This window comes from Egretta garzetta, unplaced genomic scaffold, assembly GCF_000687185.1.
Source record: "Egretta garzetta isolate BGI_Z169 unplaced genomic scaffold, ASM68718v1 scaffold203, whole genome shotgun sequence".
NCBI lineage: Eukaryota > Metazoa > Chordata > Aves > Pelecaniformes > Ardeidae > Egretta > Egretta garzetta.
The window spans coordinates 767,293-784,264 of NW_009259235.1; the positions used below are offsets into that span (position 1 = coordinate 767,293).

Below are 16,972 nucleotides of genomic sequence, written 5' to 3' on the forward strand. Positions count from 1 at the left end.
GCTTTGTGCCCTTGATGCTTCAGCCATTGCTGCTCTTTGAGTCCCCCATCCTGAGCCAACACGTGCGAAACCTCCAGGAGACCATACCCCTCCTGGCTAAGGACAGAGACAGACTGGGTGCGACAGCACCCGCCCAGCCTTGGAGATAACTCAGTGCTGAAAAGTCCTGCTTGAAGGCAGAAAAACTTTTCCTTTCCCTTGGAGCACCAACAGCCTCCCTCTTCCTCTGACACCTCCTCCACCACTCCGTGGGCATTGCCTGCATCCCTCCAGCATGCACAGACCTCCTCCTCAACCATGTCCTGGTGGGTGCTGGTGGTACAGGGATGCTGCTGGGGACAAGGAGGGATGCTCCCAAAGCAGGGGGTGAGGGCAGATGATGCTGCCACACAGCTCCCCCCTTCTGGCTCGTCCCCAGGGAGAGCAGTAAGCAATTACGGGCCACGCGGAAGCTTCATTATTGCCCTGTTGTGGCCTCATTTGACGAGATGTTTTATTGCCAAACTTATTAAAAGTGAAACGTGCAGTTTCTGCACAGCAATTTCCTGTCTGCAGCGATAAGCCAGGCTCTGCCCGCTGTGTAATAAACAGTTATTTTTATGTACAGCTCTGGCTGGGGTGGTAAGGAGGAGAGAGGGCCCAGCTCGTGCTAATTGCGATGGTTAATGAGATCTATTTTGGGAGTGATGTGCAAGGAGGTGCGTGCCCTCCCCCTGCCACCGCTCTGCGACAGAGGTGGCCTCTGGTGGCTTCATGCTCTGGGTGCTGGCAGTGGGGACTGGGCAGGGTCTCCTCCCCAAAGTGCATGGGGACAGCACGCCCAAATGGGGATTAGTCCAAAAACCCCTTGCCTGCCTTGTCTCAGCCTTTTGTCACAACTGAGAGCAAACAAGGGCCCTGCTGTGCACCCTCATGGTGCGAGACCCCCTCCCTGCAAGGGCTGCCCCCAAGCTCTGCTGATCCCACCCCTGCATGACGCTGGAGGGAGCCCCAAAACCTGGGGGCTTTGCTTCAGCCTCCCCAAATCCTCCCGCCTGCGCAAGAACCACCCCATCTGCAGCAGCGTTTGCAGGCAATGACGGTGGCCACAGACCAGGGCACCCACCACGTCACCTCCCCACTGTCCCTCCTTGGGTGCCTGCGGCGGGCGGCTGCTGGAGCAGCGACGGCAGGAGCAATGCATTCAAAAGGCACGCTAATGTCACAGAAAAACTGTGTTGCTGCTGGGCTGGGACCAGCAAAAATCTGATAAATATCAGCAAAGCTGATGAGCGTCATTTCATTTTGTCAGAAACAAAATGTCCTCATTAGGTGTGTGGTCTGTATTTTGGTTTAATTATATCTTTTTAATACGTTTTGAAAGGGAACAGCTTTTTTAAATGCAACATGTCAAAACTGCATTTACAAAAATCCTGATTGCTTTTTTCTTTTTTGTTCCATACCTGGCCAAAGCTATTTGTTGAACTCAGCCTGAAACTGTAACTTTTCCCAATAAAAAATTTGACACAAAAATTCCTCTCGGCTCTGGGAGCCCTGTTAGTTATTTGTCAGCAGTCAAAACCCTGTTGGGTATTTCCCATCTGACTTCTTTTCTTAACAGCGGCTTTATTGGTCTGGGAATTAACGGTGGAAGATGTGATACTTGCTATTCATTGCAGTCATCTCAAATGCCACTCATCTCATCAGACCACGGCTCCGCACAGCAAAAGCCCCTCTCCTTCCTCCGATGCACCTTTTTTGGCAACCGTGGGGTATTTTACCCTCAGTTCGCTCCCCGCATCCTCCCAACCCCACAGTGTGCACTGCTATCGCCAGGCTTGGAGCCCCATCCGGTCCCCACATCCCTGTCCTCCCCATCCCCATCCCTGCTGCCCAGCTCCACCTCTTGCTGGGTAAACTCCCTCTGTCGCCAGCCCGGGCCCTCGTTAATTTGTATTGCAGCGTGTGTCGTGGGCTGACGTGTAATTAGAGCTCCTGAAGCCTGTCTCATGCTGTAATTGCCATGACAGGGGCCACAGCATATCCGCTTGTTAATTAGTAAACCACAATATCCCGGGGGCTCGTTGAGAGCTGCCTTAATTGTATTTCAGCTGGAACAGAGGGATAATTACCCTTCGCTAGCGCTGCCACTTTTTAATTCTTTAAAAAAAAAAAGATAAAAGAAAGAAAAACCCAAATTGAGCTCCTCTTCTTCTGGGTGGCTGCTGTCTCTCCCCTTGGCTGCCCAGGGACCTGATTTTGTCCCTGGGTTGAAGGGGAAGAGCCACGGAGCTCAGCAGCGTGGGCACATGCTCTTGGTCCATCCTTCAAACCAGTGGTGGCTCAGCTGCCCCTGCTCAGAGGGTGCTTCTGTGTCCCCACACACAGGACTCTGCTGGGAACCCCATTTGTGGATGCAGGTTGGCTTGCTGGGAGTCCCGTTTGCCGGGAATCCTGTCTTGGCTAGCGGGCAGCCCCCAGGCATCTCCACCAGGCACTGCCTGGACTCCCACCATGGCTGGCTTGGGGGAACAGCCCGTGTCCAGGGAGGAGCAAGCCAAGGTTTCCAGGCTTCCCACCAGGCAGAGGGGCTGAAGTCCCCTCAAAATGCAAACAGAAGCTGTCGTGGGCTGCAGGGAGGAGGCTGCAGATCTAGCAGGGCTGGGAACATAACTGTATGTTGCTGCTGAGACTGCTCTTATATTTCACACCCCCAACACACTTGGAGCACCCGCGTCAAGTGGGACCTAAGGGTGCTCAGTGCTGAAGGTCTCTGCCCTAGCAAACCCCATAGCAGCAAGGCCCCAGACCACTTGACTTCGATGGACCCCAGAGGTGGATCATCTTCATTCTCTATTCCCTTCTTGGCAAACCTCACCTCACCAGGCAACCGGGAGTCTTCTGGGACCTGGTTAAAAGCTTTTCCCTCCATGGGAAGGATGTCCCTGCAGGGTATGTGTGTCTCTGCGTCTCTTGTAGCGGTCATGGGGGGACCATGGAGCTTTGGCATGAGATGAAGGGGGTGCTGCAGCTCAGCATCACGTTCTGCAGGCACTGCAGGCTCCAGAGCCCCTCTGCACAGTGCCGCAGGGGAGCTATTGGGTGATCCAGGATCTTGGGGGAAGGTTAACCTGGGAAGAGATGCTAATGCATGACATCCATCCCTTTTCCTATGCTTCTTCCCAAACCAACATGAAGAGCTCAGCTGCCATCAGCCTTGAGCTGGTTTGTGAATTGGTTTAAATAACAGGCCTGGCTCTCTCCTGGGAAGCTATGTGGAGGTCAGCCTTGAAGAAAAGATCAGTACAATGGCTCCAAGCATTATCAAGAAGAAATAACTGAAGCAAAGAGCCTTGAACATAATTACAGCCTAAGAGCTGCGGTGGGAACTCGGCGACCTGAACCCATCTCCTGGACTTTAGTGCAATCAACAGATTGACACTGCTGGGTCCTGAAGGCTGGTTTTTGGAAGCCACGCACGGGGGTTGAATGCCAGAGCAGGCGGAGAAGCAGCACAGGTGCCTGTTCCAAAGGTTGGAGCTAGAAATTGTCTCAAATGGCATGGAAGAACCAGATGGAGGCAAGCACTGGAACGCTCCGTGCGTAATTGAGGGCACCTTCAAGGTTGAGCACGAGGTGGCTGCCCACCTCCAGGATGCTCTCCACTGCTGCCGTGCAAGTCACTGTCATTAGAGCTGGGGATGGAGTTTATAGCTGAGTAACCACAACAACTTTGCACAAATTAAACAACGTACTGCAGGTTAATTAGATTTCTTACCGCTGCCTCCATTAACTTAGCCCTGTCGTCTGCTGTCAGAAGTGGATGGAGCCCCTTTGAAATTCGCAGGCGTTATCAGTCAGAGATGTGGATGGCTAAACCTCTCCCTGGGCAACCATGCCAGTGTGGGCATGGGTGGGAGATGCCACCTTCTCTGCTCGGAAGCCCCTTGGTGCAGCAGACGAGACCAAGCAGAGACTCAGTCATCCTCCACCAGTGCAAGGGCCAGGATGGATTCCCCCAGCTGGCATTTCAAACCCACCTTCTTGTAAGATGATTTTTAAGAAAAATAGGTATTTTTGCAGGAGAGATGCACTCTCATTATTCCACAGGGCACCGTGTGAATACAAATAAACAAAAGAGTGCCCTTCGACAACATCTGAGAATGCGGCTTCATATTTTTAAACCAATTTCCTTCGACTGTGTCAGGGCCTGTTTTGTGTTTGCTAGACAATTATGTGGCTAATGAGGACAGCCATGGTTAGATCAGGCGGGATTAGGAAGAATAAGGCTACAAATGTTGCAGTGCTTAAGACAACCACTAACTAATGGGGGCTTGGAGGGCATGACCCAGGGGCAGGTGGCTCCTCCAAGGGCTCCTGGTGCTGTTTTGAAGGAGCAGGCAGTGGGCAGTAGGCAGCGGGCAGTGGGCAGGCTGGCCAGAAGGTGAGGGAGACTCCTGGTCCCTGCATGGCAGCTGTTCCCATGGGAAATGAGAAAGTTTGATGGTAATGAGGAATATCTAGGGAAAGCCATGATAAGTGTGTGACCCTGAAGTTGTCCTGCGGAGGCAGAGACATGAGCCCTGTGATGGAGCAAGAGGCACCAGCCCCATGGGGCTCAGTAAAATGGGTTCAAAAGCAACTGAGTCTTGCACCTGAGATCAGTGAGAAACTGGTATTTTGGCTGAAGCCTTCCCCTCCCAACACTCTTACGGTTGGCAGAGAACTTTGTGCAGCGTTTCTGCAAGGCTCCGGCTGTCTCCCATCCCCCCGAAGAGGGCAAGGAAGGAAAGCAGGGAGGATGCCTGGTGCTGCAGTGAGATCCTGCTCCCCGTGTCACCTGAGGGGAGATGCAAGCAATCAGCCTTGGCCTTCAGATGCCTCCTCCCAGCCACCTCTCCCACCAGCTCTCCAGCTGCCTGCTCTGCCACGCACCAGCTCTCCCATCGATCAGCCATCCAGACCCTCTCTTGCCTGCCGGGCGGCTGCGCCAGTGCTCCCTGCAGGCACCGTAAGTCATGCTGGATGAATTCCTACAACCACAGCGTCCTGCGCCACTCCACCGGGAGAGCAGTCTAGGCAGCTGTGCCGCTGCCCAGAGGGGTTTTGCTGTTTCACCTTCAGACCTTCCTCCTCCTGAACCCTATCCCACGTTTCAGCGCATCTTCTACAAAAGCTTCTTGGCTAAAGCAGACCAGGACAGGTTTGCCTGGGGATGGATGGATGCACAGCCACAACCACATCAGAGGTGCTGCCACGTGTCCATCTTAAGACCTGAGCAGGAGACTGTCCAGACTCAGCAACTGAGATGTCAACCACCCTTAAACCACATTTCTGTGCCAGCCCTCCTGTGTACCCTCAGGTTAGATGCTGTCACAGCACGGCACAGAGCCGAGCATCTCATCCTCAGATCCCTCTTAGAATCACAGACTCATTAAGGTTGGAAAAGACCTCTAAGATCATCAAGTCCAACCATCAACCCAACACCACCAAGCCTACTAAACTATGTTCCAAACCCATGTCCTCTTCCTTTCCTGTCAGCGCCATCAGGGAGCTCCTGCCTTTCCTCCTGGGCATGTGGGCTCGGGACAGCCGGGCACAGCCATCCTCCAAGGTTGGAGGAAGCCCCTGTCCTCTCTCAGCCTTCCTGCTGGAGAGCAACAGTGGGTGGTGAGGACCCTGCAGAAGGGGAGCAGCCAGCTCCTTGCTCTTCCTCCCACCCTTTCTGTTGCCATTTTGCTGCCATTTGCAGATTCTCCAGTGTTTAGTCCCAATGCTCAGTCTTGGCATCCAGCTGTCCACCAAATCATGCCAAGGTCCAGTGGTCAAGGAGAAGCATGCACAGATCATGGAGACACCCTAAACCCTCTTGCTGGCTTTGCTCTGTGCCTGGTCCTGGGGCCCCAGCCCAACCCTGGGCTGTTACCATCAGCCACAGACCTCGGCTCTGCGAGGACCCTCCTTGCGCCTTCCCTGTCCCCGCTGTGGCCATCCCGCCTGCGCTTGCCACCCGCCTTCCTGGAAGATGGCACGTGTGCTGAAGAGCCTCCCTTGAGCACAGCCACTGAATTGCACTCCGGATGACTAATTTGCGCCCTAATTGGTGTGGAAACGAATGCCAGAAAGCGCCGGAATACCGAGAAGTGAAGCTCTCCATCTTGGCTTCCTTCAGGGAAATAGTCTTAATTAAGAGTCTGTCTTGCAAAGAGAGATAATTTCCAGCTACGTGTTGAAACAGGATCCAGGGTGGAGGTTTTGGCTGAGACCACCGTCTTCTTCTCGCTGGGTCCACTTGGCCATTGCAACTCAGATCTGGGGTGCAGGTTCCTCAGACCTCTGCATCTCCAGGGCTTAGCCAGCCCCACCTAGACCTGCAGGACATCCCTGCAGTGCTTGCACCTCCATTAGTGTTTCTCATCCCCAAGAGCACCTTCCCATTTTTGTCCATGCATTGGGCCCCACCAGCAGCAGCTCCTATCAGAAGTGGTCACATTGGTTGCAGGAGGCCATTTCACCAGCCTGGGCTGTACTGGCTCCAGTGGTGTTGACTCCATGCCTACAATCTCCACCAGTATTTGCATTACAGTTGTTCAAAATTCACTTCACTCATTGATTGCCCTTAGGTTCTCTCTTGAGGCTTTTCCCTGGTGTATTTGCTCTGGACAAGCAGTCGCATCCCCGCTCCCCATGGCGGGTGGTCCCAGCCATCCCACACATCTGGCACCCCTTCCTGCCCTGGCTGACAGGAGTGTGCCAGGATGGGTTGCCCATGGCAAGCAAACTGGAGTAGCCTCGTGTTGCTTTGCTGGGCATGCCGGAGCCTGCAGCACCACGCTGGCACCATGGGAGACACCTGGTGAGCCCTGGCACTGGTGGGAAGGGGACTCTGGGGGTACAGGCTGCCATGGAGAGCTGCTGGACCTGGCGCTGCTGCCTTCAGAGCATGGCTGGCATTGAGACGCCCCAGCCCCTTCCCCATGGCCTCGCCGTGCACAGCTGTTCCCTTAGAAATAGCTGTTGCCATGGTTTTTCCAAAGAAAACACATCTCTCCCCCCCTTCCCCACCACCACCACTCCCCACCTCCTTAACCTTGTGACAGCAGTGATGACGTGGCTCCCTGAGAAAGGCCACTTCACGTAACTATGGTAACAATTAGCTTTCTCTTGATTTTACCTCGGGGGTGATGCTAGGGAGAGGGACCCAGAGCTGCTCTCCCGGAGCGGGTGCTTTCCCCAGCCTCGCACCCAGCACTGCAGCTGGCATGAGCCAGCTTGCCACTGCAGCATCCTGGGCAGATGCCTCGCTTGGGCTTAGGGATGTCTGGAATCCCCCTTTATCTTGGGTGGCAGGGACATGCCCTCCATGTCCTTTATAATGGGATGTGCCCCCAGATCCTACGCAAGCCCTAAGCATCTCAGCAGGGCTCCACTGGCCTCCTGCAGCGGCCAGTGTGGCGAGCTGGAAGGGGGAGCATCCCTCAGGCACAGGGGAGGGTGGGAGCATCTGCATCCCCCAGGCTCACCCCAGAAACATGGGGGAAGGAAGTGGGGAAGCAGCCGGCTGTGCCGGAGAACGGTTGGGAGCCAGCTGGGATTTGGGCGCTGGGGCTGGGAACACGTTGGAGGCATCCGTAGCCTGGATGAGCAGTCTGCAATGGTGCCTCTGCTCCCAGCAGCAGGCAGGTAAACACGATGCAAAGCTGCTCCTTGGGTACATCAGAGTCACAGCTGCCGACTGCAGTGACTAAAATAAGCGTTTGCCTGCTTTTTATTCCTCCGAGCCCAGCAGAGCCCACTCAGTGCCAGGAGTGGAGCTGGAGTCTATTCTTAGCCCTGCAGGGAAGGGAGCGGGAGTCCCTGTGCTGCCGCCGTGCAGGGCTGGGGGCTGCCAGGTCCCATCCCCTCCTGGTCCCCAGGAGCCTGACCCAAACCCAGGGGTATGCCAAGGCAGGAGTGACTGCGCCCCAGTGGGGACAGAGTCCTACTTTTTGTCTAAGGAGGAGTTGGGGAGACAGTGAGAGGGAGGGATGCCCCAGCACCTCTCTCAGCATCGCTGCAGGATTCAGCATCTCCAGGGAGCGGCTGCAATGCAGGCAGCTTTGGAAGGGTTTCCCGCTGTTGCAGAGCTGCTTTTCTGCCTGGGTATGGGGGAAAGTGGGGGGCCTTGAATCACAGCTCCTGCTGCCTCCATGGAGGGGAAGTTTAAGAGGAGCTAAGGGGTCCGAGCTGACAGTCACCCCTCGCTCCATGCTGTGCTGTGATCAGACCTGCTTTGCCCAGCCCCAGCCATGAGATGCTGTTGCCTGCCCCAATGCTTCCCAGCTGTTTTGACGTGTGCTGTAGACCATGGTGGCTGGGGAGCCACCAGCTCCTAGCATCGTCCCATCCCTGCATTGCCCTGGGGGGCCTGCTCAGAAATGCAGGGAGATTTGGGGTGACCCCCAAACTGGTTTGGGGGAGCAGCAGGCACAGTGCAGTGAACAAAACACCCATAGTGAGGCACACTGTGGCCAGGCCAGTGCTTGGCTCTGCTCTCCATCCCAGACCTGTGAGGATGAGGGCAAGATGCGGGGCAGGCAGGGATGCAGCCATGCCTGGGGGGCCGGGGGGAGGCGCGGGGAAGAAGCCCTGGCTCCATAGCAACAGGTACTTGCCACGTAATGGAGTCCTTTCCGCTCGGCCTCTGCAGCCGCCAGCCTTATTCGCATGGCCATAAATAATTCAATTTTCTCATTCACACACATGAATGCTGCAGGCCGGGGCTCCGGGTACGCTCAGCCTCCATCTGTTTGGGGGGGGAGAAGGGAGAGGCAGGACCTGATAATAGGTTCCAGCGTTTGTTTAACATGGATGAGTGTGGCCAGATGGCCTGGGGATGGGAGGTGGGGATGGGGAGGTAGGAGGTGAGGGATGCTCCGGGATGCTCCTGGCACGCTGAGCCTCCCCTACATGAGGAGGGTAGGAAAGCAGGGGACTGGTGTGGGGATGAGCTTTGGCACCTCCAAATCAACTCTGGTACCTCCAAATCAGCCTTGGAGATGTGGATTTTGGGGCTGGGAGTGGGTTAGATGAGCTCAGGAAGCCTTTCCTCTCACTGTGCCTTTGGTGCCTTCCCAACAGGGAAGAAGGGATGGGAGAAGCACTGTGCTGTGCTGACGATCACCCCAGTCCCTGGTGAGACGCCGTCACAGCGTGAGCTGGGAGCAGGGGAGTCAATCCAGAACCAAGATAATTTGGCTGGAGATGCCAAAGGGGAAGGGAAAAGGGGTGCTGTAGCTTACCACCCTGTCCTGCACTGCCAGGCAAGGGCTAGCAGCCCCCAAAATGACCCTAGAGAATAACACTCCCGGCAATAGAGAGACACATTGCAGCTCGCTAACACAATTAGCAAGCTCCAAGCCACCCCCTGGCAGGGATGCGGGGAGCCTGGCAAGAGAAAACAAGGGAATTAGCAGGGTTAAGAGGCTGTGCTTGGAGAGCTTGCGTGTTGCTGCCGAGGAGCCGGCGCCTGCTGCGTGCACATGCCCAGCTGGGCTGGGAGGCGAGGGATGCTGGCTACAGCCCAGTGGTATCCGTCCCTTGCCTTCCCCCCTGTGACTTGGGCACAATCCAGCCCAAAGCATGCTGAGGGCAGCGTGAAAGCCGTCACCTTCATCCCCTCTCAGTGTCTGAGCAGAGGGAGCCGTCGCTCTGGCACATGGCAACAGCCTGAGCCTTGGGTGGGCTCGGACCCCGACAAGAAAATACAGACCAGGGAGGAGCCTTGAAGGTGGAATTGGTCACTTCACCTTAACTCTGCCTCTCACGGGAAAAGGGTTGGGCTCCTTGCGACTGGAGCAAAGTCCTGATCTCATTCATCACCCAGAGAAATCCCCATTGGAGACCCCATCCCTGCTTAAGACAGTGGCAAGCAGGCACTCAGCCTCGAGCTCAGGCGCTGTCTTGAACCGAAGCCTACAAAGCCAGCAAAGGGAATTCAGATGCTGCCAGAAAGAGGGTCAAGAGAGGAGCCCATGCTCTGGCAGCATTATCTGTCACCAGCTTTGGAAGAGTTTCCCCCGTGGGAATGGGGGGAGGTGGAAGTGCCTGCCAGGGGGAGCTGGGAGCGTAACCAGCTCGTGTGCTGGTGTTCCCGAGCGCCGCAACGTATTTGGGTACAACACGTGTGTATGTATGTATATTTGGGTGCCTTCATACACAGGCATGAATTCTCTTCTGGTTACATGCTCTCGCAGGATTTTGAAGCAATAAGAGATCAGCTAGATAGTGCATCCCTGGACCATCAGGCACAGCCAGCCACTGCTCCACAACTCCTCCCGCGTGTTGTACATCCCCTGCCTGCTCCGTGTGTCCGTCCGTACGGACCAGAGCCAGACCCCATGCCCCGGGTCTGTTTAGCTGGACTTGCACCTTTTAGCACCACTGGAATGACAGGCAGTCCTCACTTGTGCCCATCTAGTATTAAATTAACTCCTGCTTTCCATGGTGGCTGCTCAAACAGCCCCTGCCCCATGCACAGTGCAGGGAGCAGCTGAGCCCGACTGCACACCTGGGAGCCAACCCCCCCGGCAGCTCTCCACCATGGACCCCACACCCCCCTCCGAGCATCCCCCTGGGGAGCAACAGCCTCAGCCTCCCCAAAGCCCCCCAAAGCAAGGTGGGTCCAGGCAGGGCTGCCCCGTGCCATGCTGGGGCACAGAGCGCAGCCGGAGCTCCCCAGCAGACAGCCTGTCCCCGTGGGGTGCACTCGCGGCAGCGAGGGGGCAAAGGCGGCAGAACAGCATGGGGGACTGTGGGCACTCCCCCCAAATCTCCCGGGCCATGAGCTGGGAGGCACAGGCTGTGCCCCTGCGCTTCGGCTGCTGCCAGGCGGGTAAATGCCAAGGCCACCCAGACAGAGATTTCCACGCATCAGACAATTTTCATTTTGCCTCTTCCACCCAAAAACTAGGCCCAGCCCAAGCCCGCTGCATCTTTTGAGGGATGGATGGCAGAAACATTCCACTGCTTATTCTTTCAACTCCCAGTTCAGCACTGCAGGAGCAGGACATGGGGAGCCTGGCTCCGGCAGGCTCCTCGCTCCCAGGATGCCAGGGGCAGCTGCGTTCTCAGGTCCTAAAGGATGGGGCTGCTGGAGCACGGTCTTCTTCCCCGCCTGCCCCACATCCCCATGCCACCTGCCCCATGGAAGGCTGCAAAGGCAGCCCACGCTACTAGTCACAGGGTTTACCCCAGTTGCCTTGCTCCCATCACAGCCACTCCTGCATGACCAGTGGCTCTGTAGCTGCCTGGAGTCTACGCAGGCTCCAGTGGATCTGGATCTGCAGGCAGCCATGGACTCGGGACAACCCGCAAGGGCTGCCCAGTGGTAGCCACCACGGAGTTTGGTGACTTGCATGGCCACTGCTGGGTTATGTCCCATGGGAAGGGACATAGCCTTCCTTTCACCAGGAACGCACACACCAATCCTTATGCGTACATCTCCACCCTGCTCTTCTCCAAGCCTCTCCCAGGTCCCAGACCCTTTTTCTACCCTGCTCCCTACCCACACATCCAAGCGACACCGAACGGAGGCACTTACCTGCTGCTTGCCCCAACAGAGCTGGAAGGATGGTGGGACAAAGGCCTGGGGACTGGGCAGAGATGGTCCTTCTCCCCCCAAGATGAGGAGGGAAGCTCCTCTCCCCCTGCCCCTGCCACAGCTCCTGGCATCACCCATGGTCCCTTGGGGCTTGGCCATGGTGGGTTTTATGAGGGTCCCTTTGATGAGGACCACAACAGGGACAAGGAGATGCCCAAGGCATCTGCCCAAAGGAAGGCAGGTGCCCAGCTGAGGGGTTGGAAGGGGTGGGCATCTTCCGAGGGGGTCTGGGAATGCCGTCTGGCAGGGGATGAAGACCCTGTAGACCCCCAAACCTCCCCCAGTGTGGGAGCATCCCAGCCCCTTTATGGGAGCAGGGACCTGCCACCCCAGTGGTTTTGTTGTCTAAAGGGTTGTCCTGTCTTCTGGAATAATCCCTGTGTCCTGCTTGGAGGTATGGGGAAGGCGGCAGGGTCCTAGGGGAGGTCAGAAGTGACTGGTCCCAGCTGGGGGTGCCCCGTCCGGTGTTTGGATTCCTGGGGGACCCTGGTGGGCTGCAGCCCACCGGGATCCCCGTTGGGACAAGGGATCACGGAGCACAGCCTTACCTTGGAGGAGCCTCTACGGGGGGAGGGATGCTGGACCCGGCTTGGGGCACCCCGGTCCCGGGAGAGCTGCGGCAGTCGGAGGCAGGGGATGCGGGGGATGGGGTGGGGATGGGATGGGTTTGGGATGGGATGGGGTGGGATGGATTGGGATGGGATTGGGTGGGATGGGGTGGGTGGGATGGATGGGTGGGTGATCTGGGGGCTGCAGGTCCCCCCGCTCTTCAGGTGCGGAGACAATAGCCAGGGCTCCTGTTGCAGCTGCAGACTGTCTCTTTAAACCCCTCACCAGCCCACAGGTGGCCCTGTCACCACCGTGGTCATCCATGACGTCATCGGGAGGGAGGGAAGGGGAGGAGGAGGAGGAGGGGGGAGAAACGCGATCCCCCTCCACAGCAAAAGTCCCCGAGCGCCCATGGCAACAGATTGCAAATGTCACTGCGCATCAGCCGGGAGGAGGCTGCCGGGCTGCCCCCCCCACGGGTGACATGGGGGGGACAGGGCTGTCACGCCACGGGTGGCACGGGGGGAGGGGGGGAAATGACAGGGCTGTCATGTCACGGGTGGCATGGGGGACACACAGGGCTATCACCCCCCACGGGTGACTCGGGAGAAACAGGGCTGTCACGCCACGGGTGGCACGGGGGGAACGACACAGGGCTGTCACCCTATGGGTGGCATGGGGGGAACAGAGCTGTCATCTTGTGATGGGTGCATGGGAGGGGACAGGGCTGTCACCCCACGCAGGGAGCTGGCAGGTCCAGCTCTCACCGTGGGATGTGGAGCAGCCTGGTGTCCCCCAGCCCCAGCCCAGACACCCCGCTGCAGGGGTGGGTGCTCCTGTCCCCCTGCCCAGGAGGATGCTGGTCCCTGCCTGTCCCCTGTGCTTAGGGGATCCCCATTAGCCAGCAGTGGCACCCAGCCCCAGCCGCCCACGTGGGCACCCCAGGAGGACCAGGCACCCCAGTCATCCCCCAGCTCCTGCCCCTGGGGTCCTACCTGGGCTCTGTCCCTGCGATGGGGCATTTTGCAAAGACCAGGAGAGTTTCGGAAGGTATTTAAATCAGATCTTGCCTTCAGGCAGGGACAAGGCAACCCCGGGAGTAAGAAAAGGGGGGGTCCAGTCCTGCACCTACAGACCCCAGACCTGCAGACCACATCCTGGTGGCGCTGATCCCATTAACAGCCTCCAAAACCTGCCCAGTTCCACTTCAAACAGAGCCTCTGGCACCAGTTAAAACTAAAGCAAGGGGTGCTTTGATGGCAAAGAAGGGTTTCCTTAGTTCTGTGATGGTCCATGGGTGTTGCAGCCTGCAAACTTAGCTTTGACAGAGCCTGATCCCCACGAGAGCTGCCCAGCATGGGGAGAGGGGCCACAGCTCCCCTGGGGTTTTGGTGGGGCTGAGCAGCCGTGAGTCCTGGCCACGGTGGGACAGGACCTTTCCACCCCCTTTATAAAATGGTGTATGAGTGTGTACATGGATGTCCATGCAAGGGGAGCCCAAAACTCTGCAGACACGAATGAAGTCACCCCCCAGGCTTGGGGAAGAACTAAATGTTAAATTACATTCTTGTTTTTCTTGGAAAAATTAGAGACATCTGAGGTCTCCCTCAGTTCCCTTTGCTCTTTTCTCATGCCAGTAAGGGTTTCCATGGCTGAAGTTTGTCGCTACCGTCATTAGGATGCTTTACTCTAAAAAAAAAGCCCGCGGAAGCAGCCGGTTCCTGCAGAGCAGCCGGACTCAGCCCCACACACACCGGGACTTGGGGAGGACTGAGGCACCGCTCGGGGCTGGAGCATTCTTCCCCACGCTGGGCTCTTGCGCAACCTTCACCCTCCTTTTTTAATATATAAAAAAAATTAATTGGTTTATTTTTTTTCCCTGCCCTCAGCACAATGGGGAAGTCAACAGCAACCGAGCTCAGCGGTTGTGGGAGGTGGATGACCATGCTCAGGACCTGGAGGTTTTCCTTCGTCTGCAAGCATCCCTGTGAGGAGAAGGTCCAGCTTTTCCCAGCAGCAATTCTGTGCTGGGGGTTGTATCTGGCTGGTGGGGCAGGCAGGGTCGGGAGCAGCCCACCCCTACGATCTCCCCAGCGCTGTCCTCCTTATGCACCCTCTCTAATCCCAGGAAAACAGCCACGGGATCCAGAGCCAGGAGGCTCTTTGTAAACAGCAAAGCAAGAACAGCAGAAGGGTCCTTGCTTCAGGAATGGGAGAAATCATCCAAACCAGTCCAAACAGCTACTTTTTTCTTTTTTTTTTAATCCACCTGCCGGCTCTTGAGAAACAGGCTGGAGATGGATGTGGCACTGGCAGGGTGGTGGTGGGGTTGGGGATGCTGCTCTGGCACTGGGGCTCACCGCGAAGGCACGGAGCATCCCACTCCTCAGCACGCTGCTGAAGCCTCAATAACGGACTCTTGTGTGTCCCCCCACCCTGGGACAATACCTCATTTCTGGTGGAAGGGACACGCTCAAGGTTGTTTGGGGTGGGACAGGGAGATTTGCATAGGGGAGCAGCTGGAGCAAGTTGCCCAGGGCTGGGCAAGGATAAATTGGGCGAGGGACACCCCTGACCGCCCCAGCTGCCCAGCTGCGGGCTCTGACCTGGGGAGAGCAGGGCTCCTCTTTAAACACCGCTTCTTCCACCAAAGCCAGCCCAAAGAGACCCAAAGCCATGGACCTGCAGCTGCTCTGCAAGGCTGGAGGAGCCCAGCACCCCCTGGACCAGCCCTCAGTAACCTCCATACCCATTCCCAGCAACCCCCATACCAGCCCCTATACCAGCCCTCAGTAACCCCTGTACCAGCACTCTGGGCTCTGGGCTGGGGCTTGCCATCTCCCCTGGCCTGGGGACATGCAGATGGGCGCCCCCTTCCCCACTGTCCCCCAGCAGATGAGGATGGCGTCAGCCACATGTCCCCCAGTGCTGGATCCCCGAGGGGCAGCACGAAACGCTGCAGGAGGTGGGAAATCGCAGCTGGTGAAACATCCCAGGAGCCCTGAGCCTTCAGCATCCACCCACAGTGTGGGGGGGTGTGGTTCTGGCCCTGCAACCCCCCAACATCCCGCCTCCCCCAGGGCCAAAATAAGCGGGGACTAACTTTGCCCCCAGCCTTGTGCCCGTGATGAGATTTATTGCACATGAGGCAAATCCCTGCCGATGGATGAAACCGCTCCAGCAAGGGTCCCCCGGCCCCCTCCCCAGCACTGAGGGGGCCACAGCCGTGGGAAGATTGCGATGATGAAGTTATTAGCTCCGGAAGCACTAATTGCTGCTGTATTAATGGCTCTTTTGTCCGGAGAGCTGTCTTTTGGTGTATGTGTGCCGGGCGGTTGTTTTTCTGCCAGCTGCTGTGTGGTTGGATGCTCTTTGGTATTTAGTTTGATCCTATTAAGGTGGATCTCAATTAATTAGGCAGGAGGCAGAGAGACAAAGAGAGGCGCCGGGGCCATTCATTTTAGTCTTGTCATCGCGCCTTCTGCAACTGGGAGGCAGTGGGGAGGGCAGGAAGGGACATGGGATGCGGCTGCTGGGCTTGAAACCGCTGGGAGATGGGAATGGGTGAGCAGGTAGGATGGCAGGGGGGTCCCCCCGAGGGTCCCCTGGTCCCCCAGGGCACCCTGCCTGCTGCACAGGAGTGATTTCCCAAGGCAACTGGAGCCACCCGGGTCCCATCCCCCAGGGAAGTGGGATTCTGCTTCACCCTGCTACCAATGGGACCCTAAAACATCCCCTAAAACACACAGAGGATCCCTGGGAATTTCAATGGGTGCAGCAGGAGCACCCCCCCTCCATCCTTTGTGCTGCCGGCTGGGTACCACTGTTCCATCCCTGCAGGGCCACCACCCTCCGGGAAGGGGGTGGCAACCTGGTGGGCTCCCCAGCACCCCAGTTTGAGCATCCTGCCTCATGGCCCCCACCCATGGCTCCTATGCCCACAAGTGGAGCAGCTCCAAGTGCCAGCGTGGCTGCCCAGCCTCAGCAAGAGGCCAGCAAATGGATCTCAAGGGCCCCCCGACATTCCTCTTTCCTTCCCTTTGAAGGACAAGTGCCCCCCGGAGCTGCCCTCGCCGCCTCGGCTGCTAATGCATGGGGCGGAGGGGGGATGCTGCTAAAAGCCCAGGAGAGCAAAAAGCTTTTAAGGCCCTTGGAAAGCCCAAGGGGGTGCCCAGGGGTGACCCTAATCTCTGCCACTGGTGCTGGGGTTGAGGTATCAGGGCGCACCCCAATATGCTGGCTGGCAGAGGTGTGATGTCCCCGGGGGTGTCCCTGTGCAGGGACTTGGGGTGCAGGGGGTGCCTGAGGATGGAGGGGTCTGGGATGCTTGAGGCATGGGGGTGTGTGTGTGTGTCAGGGGGTGCTGGGGTGCAGGGATGAGGGTGCAGGATGGTGCAGGGGGCTCGGGCATGGTTGGGTGGGTGTATAGGGAGTGCTGGGATGGGGTGGCTGGGGTTCAGGATGGGTGCAGGGAGTCCCAGGATAGGGTGCAGGATGGGTGAAGGGGGTTCAAGCATTCAGAGGGTGCCCAGGGTGCAGGGAGGGGGGTAAAGGATGGGTGCAGGGGGTGCTGGGATGGGGTGCCAGGGGTGGCCGGGGTGTAGGGTAGGTGCTGGAGGTGCAGGGTGAGTGCAGGATCGGTGCAGCATTTCAGGGTTGCCGGGTGGGTGCAATGGAGCGCAAGGTTTCAAGGGGCACATGGTGGGTGCAGGGGGTGCCGGCTGGGTGCAGGGTGGGTGCAGGGGGGCCGGCTGGGTTCAGAGTGGGTGCAGGGTTTCCGGGGTGCAGGGGGTGCCCGGGCGC

At 57.6% G+C, this 16,972-nt stretch overlaps 1 protein-coding gene across 1 annotated transcript in view; it reads right to left on the reverse strand.

Annotated features, from left to right (window-relative positions):
• The window catches only part of AEN (apoptosis enhancing nuclease), a 20,912-nt gene extending 8,419 nt beyond the window's left edge, over positions 1-12,493 (reverse strand). The window contains exon 1 of the mRNA XM_009635887.2: positions 12,455-12,493. Within this exon, the coding sequence (XP_009634182.1) occupies positions 12,455-12,493 (39 nt within the window). The remainder of the gene's footprint in view (positions 1-12,454) is intronic.
• Positions 12,494-16,972: the final 4,479 nt, after the last annotated feature.